Source organism: Pseudomyrmex gracilis, unplaced genomic scaffold (assembly GCF_002006095.1).
Source record: "Pseudomyrmex gracilis isolate BER0280 unplaced genomic scaffold, ASM200609v1 scaffold_39, whole genome shotgun sequence".
In the NCBI taxonomy this organism is placed as follows: Eukaryota; Metazoa; Arthropoda; class Insecta; order Hymenoptera; family Formicidae; genus Pseudomyrmex; species Pseudomyrmex gracilis.
The window spans coordinates 370,220-379,091 of record NW_018020623.1 but is presented as its reverse complement, the minus strand read 5'-3'; the positions used below and the strand labels follow the sequence as shown (position 1 = coordinate 379,091).

Genomic DNA, 8,872 nt, shown 5'->3' with positions numbered 1-8,872 from the left:
GGAAGCTCGACGTTTTCTTAGGAGAACAAAATAATAATGTTTTAATATTTTTAAAGAATACTGCACTATGACAAACTTTATTATACCATAGTTATCTAAGTTTTTCACATTGCAGCTTTTTTGAAACATAAATATTATTATTATATTATTATATTATATTATTATTATAAATATTATTATTCTGTTCTCCTATGAAAACGTAGAGCTTCCAAACTTTTATATGATAATATGTCGTTTATTACACACAACAAATTATACATTTAAAACGTGTTAATTTAGTGAGTTAAATCAACACGTATTAAGCGTGTTCCAATTTTAAACACTAAGAAACGTATTAAAAATGACTTCAATAAAAACACACGTCAAGTGTGTTAAATTAACACACTTGGATTTGCAGTGTATACGACCCACGCGGCACGGAACGTGTTAATCAACACAGAAAGACACTACGCGGTAATAATCCCGCGTTCAGGACAGCTCGCGCTCGTATTTTTGCCCCGCCCGACGCGATTACAATATTTTGCCATTTGCATGGATTTGCCAAATTACCGATCCTACGTTTTGTTGTAAAACCGAATTAAACTTTGGGTTTCGAACTCGGGCTCGTCGAAATTAACATTCTCAAAATATGTTTTTAACACGCGCGCTCGTATAAATCAACCCATCGATCATGTTTGTTCTTCGCTGCGGCCGTCAGAACATTTTGATAAATTTGCACATTTTGATCGCGCGCGCGCGCGCACACATTTCGCCCGATTATTATTATTCGCGTATACATCTGCGCCGCGTTATTATTATTTAAACACAATTCCGCTTGTCTTTATCCGCGCAAAACTTTTGCCCCGCTTAATGACATTCATTTGTAAATTGTGCGTCGTTATTAACACAATTGTGTCAAATTAATCGCTTAATTCGCGCGGTTCGCGAAAAACCCATCGCTTTTGTAACGAGAGAAAGGGATGGTTACATTGTAATCGCGATATATGATTTATCGCGAACATGCATCTCGGAGAGCCCGCGTTATCGATTCGCGAGTCGGTTTTCCGACATTTGTCAAGCGATTCCCTTATCAAGGAGCACTCGCGATTGTCGCGCCTTTCTTTCCGTTTTCCGCGACTTGCGGCCGCGCGTTATCAGCAATCGTTAATCGCGCGCGACCGAAGAAACGGTATATCCGGCGTCGGATGTGAGAAATTAAGCATCCGGCGGGGGGAGCGAATCGCGCCCATCAACCGGCGCGATAAAAGAGCGCGCGGTTTTCTCGAAGACAACGAGCGAGATATATCGGCGGATATAAGCTGAGTTGGAAAAGTGTCGGCGCGGAGAGAGCGACCGTTGCCAAATCGCGACTCGCCGATAAGCGGAAGAGCTTCGTTTCTCTCGTAGAAACGAGATGCGTCTTCGTTCGTTCGGATGAGAAAAACGTTTGACTAGATGCATATGGGCCGCGCGAATGGAAAAGCCGCGCTTCAACGTCGAAGTCGGTGTGTTTTATCGACACATGTGCGCGCGGGCGACGGTAATTGACAAAGTTTCGGCGCGATGTGGAAACAACGATTGCGCGCATTCGCGAGTGTGTTTTAATTTAAAAACAAAATTGCAGAAATAAAATAACGAGCAACGTTTTAAAGAGAAGAAAAAATTAATTAATCACCTGTAACTTTTGATTCAGTAAATTTCACTGATAAAACGTCGTCTCTCTTTTTACAAAGACAATTCGTTCAAGAAAGAAATCTGGTATCAATCATCGTCCGCGAGCACAGACACTCTTTTTTCCCGTCGGTATTTTCCTCAAACTTCTCATTGATTCTCTCTCAAAGAGACCGGGGGGAAACTCAAATCGGCGCGATAAGGAGCGCCGTGAAAGTCAGCCGTGTCTGTCTCTCTGGTTCCGCAAATCGCATTTTCCGGAAAGCGGTGCGAGCCGTGAATCACCGATAACCACGAGTGTCGATCTGCGTTCACCCTTCCGACCGTTTGCGCCCTTCGCCACCCCTCCCCCCGATTCTCTTTCTGCACCGTGCAAAAAGAAGCCCGTTCTATCTATCGATCAGTAATTGTAGGTTTTCGCCTTGGCGCGCCCGCAGATTGAACTTCCCCGGCTTTGTGCCTTACTGCGACCGCCGAATCGGCAGATTACCACTAAGCCGCTTAAATAAGCGTTCGATTGTGTCGACGATTTAATGCGCATTAGCATTTTAAACCGGCCTTTCAATCCCCGCCGAAAGTTGCTACAATGGCCGCCGGTTCTGTGCGCGGCGAGTGTTACTAGTTTTAATTGCTTAACTTTATCTAAACGGCCGGGCGAGAATCGCGAGAGCTGCGTTTTTTTTCCTTTAACGCTAACATTGTGTGCCCGTCGTTAAATAAGACCGGGTAAAACCGATTTTTATTGCTATCATTTGGCGATTAGATCCTCCTCGTCGTTTATCAACGCAAGTTATTTGCGTTTCCAACGTAGCGATTAAAGCAATCGATGTGTTGAAACAATGTTGTTTTTGTGTTAAATAACATCTAGACGTGTTGTTTTGTCAAACGCAACAATATGTAATACAGCAGAATACAATATTCTATTTTAATTTTGTTTATCATAAATCGCGCACGCTGTTATATATTTTTAATTTTTGCCGAAAATAATAATATGTAATAATAATATAATATGCTATGTGTGTGTGTGTGTGTGTTAAATATAAGATAAATATTAATAAATTGTTTAATTTTAACAGATATACCAACACCTACAACTAAACCGACAACAACGAGCACGACGCCAGTTCCTACTACTTCGGAGCCAGGTAAATGTTAATATTTAGTAATTAAACAATTTGATTTGTGTGTTAGCGTGTTAATATTTGAATAATTTTGATTATTTTTTCTAATCTACAAAGTTCACGCTCTAACAAATTTATATTAAAATTTAAAAGTAAATTTTTATTAAAGAGAGAAAACGCAATGTAAAGAATAATAATTAATTAGCACAATTACTTAGAATTGTGTAACACCACTAGTGCTCGTATTACGCGTAAACAATTAAGGTGAAATATTTTTTTTCAGTGGAAAATATTCAAGGGTCGCGGCAAAAGCCCTTGCCCAGTTTAGAGCCGAGCTCTCATGAAATAACCGACGCGTCTTTGTCGACTGTTGTCAGAAGCGAAGGTACGCAACATTTCCATTATATTCGTTTAAGCTGTTTTACATTACTATCGCCAGCCGAGATTTTCGTATTAAATAAAATTAAAGCTCCGCGGGAAAAACATCAGATTTTTAACTGCGTTAGATACACAAACAGAGTTACCATTTTAATTTTATTTCAAGCGTGCATTGTGTTGAGATCTTCACAAAAAAAAAAAAAAAAACAAAAACAAAAAGGATAAAACACCCATCCATCTCTGTATTTTTGTGATATGAAAAATCCTAATTCCTTGTGACATAATCAAATACCACGCATTAGTGGCATTATGTTTTTTTGTTGAGTGCAACAGTTAAATTTGAACGTCTCCGTACGCTGAAACGTCAACTAAAACTTTGTCGAGAAAAAATGCAAAGTTTACGCAAATAAAATTCGTCCAAAACGGACGCTACACGAGCACGTAAAGTCGCCGTGCGTGTATAATTGATACAATACTTTGCTTAATTAGATTGTACAAACAGTCGAGTCGCAACCGCGACTAGTAATTTCAATTTTGTCGTAACACATTCTGGTGTGATCGCGAGTTTGTTTCGCCCTTTCGTCATTCTAATACGACGAAGAGAACATTATAAGTGGCAATTTCGACTGGCGCGCGCAGTTGTTACAATTACGCGCGTCGCCGACAGTTGCGGATGTTGTCGAAACAAGTTTGAATATTCAGAGCTTCGGGGGCGGTGCGAGCCTCGCAAAACTTTCGCCGGAGAAAACAAAAATCAGATTAGACCGACCGAGCGACGCGAAGGTGAGATTTGGCAACCGCACCGGGACTTGAATGGTAACCGCTGTTTTGCGCGTTCCGAGTGTGTGATCTGTACACTTTCCTGAATCTCACTAATTACACTCCTTGTACATATCCATCTGGCTGCGTGAAATATCGTATGAAATAATTCGCGCTGCAAATAATTCGACTTGTTTCATTAGAAGTGACCGATGATTTGAACACATATTTTGCTTATTAGATATAAAGTCTCTCCACGCGGGGAAAAAAAAAAAAACAAACACACTTCGGGAATATAATACTTTCTGAGAGTCTTCGAAAATTGTTTCGAAGATACGTTGGAAAATTTATGTCAGGAAAACGTATTTCATACTTTATCATAACAGAAAGACGTCCATCCATCCATTGAAAATTTATGTTCTTGGCGAGCGAACTTACATACGTGTATCGAATTTATGCATTTCCGGATTCGGCACGTACGCGACTGGACGTCGTTCGCGATTTGCGGGCAATAAAATGTTGATCTATGCGATCAGTGAAGAGGAACGCTTGAAAACACCGTCACCCACCGCAAATACGGTTGCCGCGCGACCCGAAATTCGCCGGGATACGTCGTCTTAAATCATCGCCCTCGACGTAATGCGAGAACTTACACGCCGCCGGGCAGTGGCGGAACTTTCCTCCCGGAAAGTTTCGCGGAAGGCGCGAAGTTTATTCCGCAAAACTTTCAGCAACGTGCCGCGCCGCTCCGCGCACCGGGGAGGAGAGTCTCTCTGGCTCTCCTCCTATCCCTTCTCATTCTCTTCCTCCTCGGCGTCTTCCTCTCTTCAACCCTCGACAAACGCGAGGAACTCTCGACGGGATTTTGATGAAATCCCGCGCGGTTTATGAACTACCGTCGCACACTTGGCCTTTCTCTTCCTCCTCCCTCCCGCCCCGAACTATGGCAAGTAATCTGCACCCGCGCCGGGACTGTTGGCGCGCCGACGGTATCCGAAGAACTTGTTTCGATTATCATGTAAACCGGGGCGGACCTTGTGTAAGACAAGCGCCACCGCGGCAATTCAGAAAGCGCCGCCGAGTTCTGTGAACGCGATCTGGTTACGCGATCCTTCCTTCCGCGCGCCAGAGAAACGGACAATGAGAGCGTTATCCGAGCGAAGGATAACACGAAAGAGCACTAACGTCGGCGTCTTGTATAAGCAATGTCTCCCGGAATGAATAAATAACGGACGACACGGAAAGATTGAAAAGATCTCCGCTGCGTTTCGCGTTATCCGAAGTGGAAGAAAAAAAATATTTCTTCAAGTGTTTTTCTATTTTCTCTCTCTCTCTCTCTCTCTTGTAACTCGATGAATATTTCACGTGTCTCACGCCTCTCTCGCTGTGCGTTTTATTATTTAACACGGCGTCGCATAATATCTAGTTTAATATTAACACGTGTGTGAGTTTCTTTTTTCTTTCTTTTTTTCTTATTTTGCTGTTTCCAGAAGTCACTTTGCAGAAAGGACTTCGTGGAAGGCCGAGACAGCAGGAGGAGAGCCACGAGGCCGAGAACGTCGTTGACAGTCACAAAAGTAACGACGACGACGTCGGCCAGCAGAGAATGGACAACACGGCGGAGTCGATATCATCCAAGAGCAGCACGTGGCATTGCATGGCTCGGTCCAGCGCGGTGATGTGCATAATCGTGCTATCCGCCTTGTCGTAGTCGTCGCGACGCGGAAATACGAGATATATAGGTCGAAGTCTCTCCGGCTTCTGAAGAAAATTCCGCAATGTTTTATCCGTGTATGGGATCAATTAATTCACGAATTAACCACAGACTTATCGAAGAATCTACCGACGGGCCGTACTTTTGACAGCGTGCGCCGAACAATTGTGTGAAATTATAAATTTATTTTTTATTATAATTCGTTTTTGTCAACGAACAAAAGAAAAATTTGTCTGTTACAGACAAGTTATGCTTTTATTTTTCCAGCTTCTCGCAATGATTTCGCAGGGATGCATCTGGGAAAAGACTGCGAGCAATGCGAAGATCGATTATTCCTTGTTTTTCTCTCTTTCAACAATGAATTTTTATAATTAATGCACACATAAAGTGTTACATAAAAAATGGACTAACGGACACAATTTTCAAGATCAAAGCAAAAGTTTGCTAATACTGCCGTAATTCTGATATTTCTGTGTATAGTTGCAATATGCGTATATCAGATTATCGAAGTGATCGAAGAGAATTAATGTAATTTGCACGGTAACACACATAATATCTGCGCTGTAATAGCATTGGCGGGCTCTCTTCGTCCGGACACGGCTCGCGCCCGTTTGTTTAGCTTTAATTTTGTCATCAGAGTCTGTGTGTGTGTGTGCGTGTGTGTGCCGCGCGCGTTTCGCAAGCGATCGATAATAACACCCACGGTTTGCGACGGTTGTCAACAAAGATTCATCGAACATTCGCCACCATCGTACGTTTTCTTCGAAATGACGACGATTTTTCCTTATCTGATTCCGCCGTCATCGCCCAAATCCCCCTTTAACCAATCTCTCTTCCATCGAAGAGGAAGAGACGCTTTCGAATCGCACGCATCGTTAGCGAAACGAGATCTCTTAATTTCCTTCAAAGGGTCGACTGATTTTCCCTTTTTTTGCGTCTGGTTGACGACGCTCACATCGGGGGGAAAAGGCATTCGAATCGCAATTATATTGCCGGGAAGATCGATCGCATTGATTTTGTCTTAGACGTCTGCGTGTTTCATTTTTTTTTTTTTTTTTCACTTTTTTCTCCTGCGATTCGTTGTGCACTTTGAAGGGTGTTTGCACCGAGTAGTTTTGCAAGAATTAATTTTCCAATACTTGACATGAGTATCAACACACCGAGAAAGAGAAAGAGTTGTCGTTAAACGGATATAAAAAAAAACTTATAAAAATTATTAAACTTCGCATCCAGTGTAGGTCTCCCATTGATCATATTCCGGGGACTTGAAAGAAACTTCGGCCTACTCGATTCACAAACAAAAAGTGATTTCTTTGTGTGAGCGCATAGATTCGTGTCGGAATGCATCCTCGATTATTGCGACATTTCTGTATACTGATTTCGCACTGCAGCGCACGTTTGAACCATCACTTTAAAGAACTATTTTTGTAACTTTCATGTGTGAGTTTTTAATTTCATTTCGGGGTGCGCGGAAAGAAAACACTTAGCAGAAATCAACCCTTTGCACTCTCATACAAACGTGCTGCCGCTAGTAATAACGAAGTATCGCGCGCATGCGCTCAATTTGACGCTAAACAGTTCGTCACCGTCAAAAATTATATGCCATCTGTGCTGACATTACATGTGTTTTGTGATTATCGATGTGCAAAGGGTTACTCGATCTTACTTGAAGTGTATAAATTAGTACGTAAGCGTAAAAAGTAGAGCGTGACGTGTGCGCGAAAAACAAAAACTCGAACAATGAGTCGTGAAAACGCGATGCATGAGATGCAACGAAGCAAAAAAAAAAAAAAAAACCCGAAACTTGTACATTTTTCCGGAATATTAATCACTTGCATATATTTGTAAATAACGATTCGTTACGATCCGTAACGGACCCTCCCGGACGATATTATCGATGTACTAATTGTAATCGGTAAGGACATCGGTTTTGTACATACTAAGTCTCCCCTCGAGCGCGCATAAAATAAAACCAAAAAAAAAAAAAAAGTGTGAGTAGTTGTCGACGTTTTTACATATATGGATGTCAAACGACGTTACTTGTATTATCCCGACGTGTATACCAGAACGACGAATTTGAAATAGGGAGATATTTTGGATTGTTCTATACATGTATAAAAAAAAAAAAAAAAAAAAAAAAAGTAATAACACTAATTCTACGCAATTTCTTGAGTTTCGCGATTGGAGAAACTTAACGTTCCTACGTAGATGATATGTATAATGATTAAATTAAATGCGCTCTCACCGAGCCGTTCTTTGAATTAAAACAGATTGTTACGTGTAAAGTAATTTTTTTTCACGTAGAAAAACACTTGATAAATCGCGCAACTCTTTTTTTGAATTTCTATGTCGAAAATATACTGGAAAATATTTTTGCAACACACATATTACTTATATTTTATCGGTATTGTATTGAATGACATTTCTTGATATCGATTAAAAAAAAAAAAAAAAAACTATCGGTTTTTAAAAAGACAGCGATTCTGATCGCCGCGCATGACAAATTTCGCACGAGACGTGACGTGTGCGTTTTGAATGTCACAGACCTGTCACGATTTTGCAATATTTATATCGACGTGAGAAAATTGTTTGTCGATCCGAGTTCGCTCAATATTATACAGACAAATTTGGAAATTTTATTTGAGTGTTATAAAACAATATCGCATTGTTAAATCCCACAAAAATAACTATATATATATATATATGTACGGTATATATGTATATCCCATGTTACGACACACAGACACTCAGGAGCTCCCTGCAATTCAGAAGATTGTAAATATTACCCTTACGAAATTATATATTACAATAAAAAAACATTGTAAAGTGGATGAAATCCCTGTAAATAATAATTGCAGTCGGCTTTGTACGATATTTCTAAAGTGGTACACGATCGCAATTGTGAAAAAGCTGCAGTCTCAAATTGTAAACTACAAATGTGTGCAGGTTTTTTTGCCTTAGATAAAACTCTGTACATGTGTTTTATAACTACTGCGCAAACTTGTGATTGTCACATCTCTCTTTCTCATGTTTTCTCGCGTTTGAATTTTCTCAAGGCGTGCGTGATTTAAATTATCCGGCATACATAAGACGTGATTTGAAAAAGACGTATCGGTTGTAATCGGCAAAACAAAAGAATTTAAAATTCACGCGGATATATATATATCGTGTACCACTTAAATTCACAGATTTCCGTTAACTGTAAGTATCGTAGCGCCTACGTATCGATAAGATCAATTTCAGTGAGCTT

At 40.6% G+C, this 8,872-nt stretch overlaps 1 protein-coding gene across 2 annotated transcripts in view; it reads left to right on the top strand.

The window, feature by feature from the left end:
* The window catches only part of LOC109852891 (protein amalgam-like), a 136,682-nt gene extending 128,919 nt beyond the window's left edge, over positions 1-7,763 (top strand). Inside the window, exons 8-11 of one of the 2 annotated variants that reach the window (XR_002250049.1) lie at positions 2,727-2,795; positions 3,055-3,156; positions 5,399-5,789; positions 5,890-7,763. Coding sequence is in view for 1 of the 2 variants with exons in the window: in XM_020424452.1 (XP_020280041.1) it covers positions 2,727-2,795; positions 3,055-3,156; positions 5,399-5,619 (392 nt within the window). In the remaining variant the exon portion in view is untranslated. Of the gene's footprint in view, positions 1-2,726; positions 2,796-3,054; positions 3,157-5,398 lie in introns of both variants that reach the window. The other variant, XM_020424452.1, reaches the window with a different exon arrangement.
* The last annotated feature ends 1,109 nt before the right edge of the window (positions 7,764-8,872 follow it).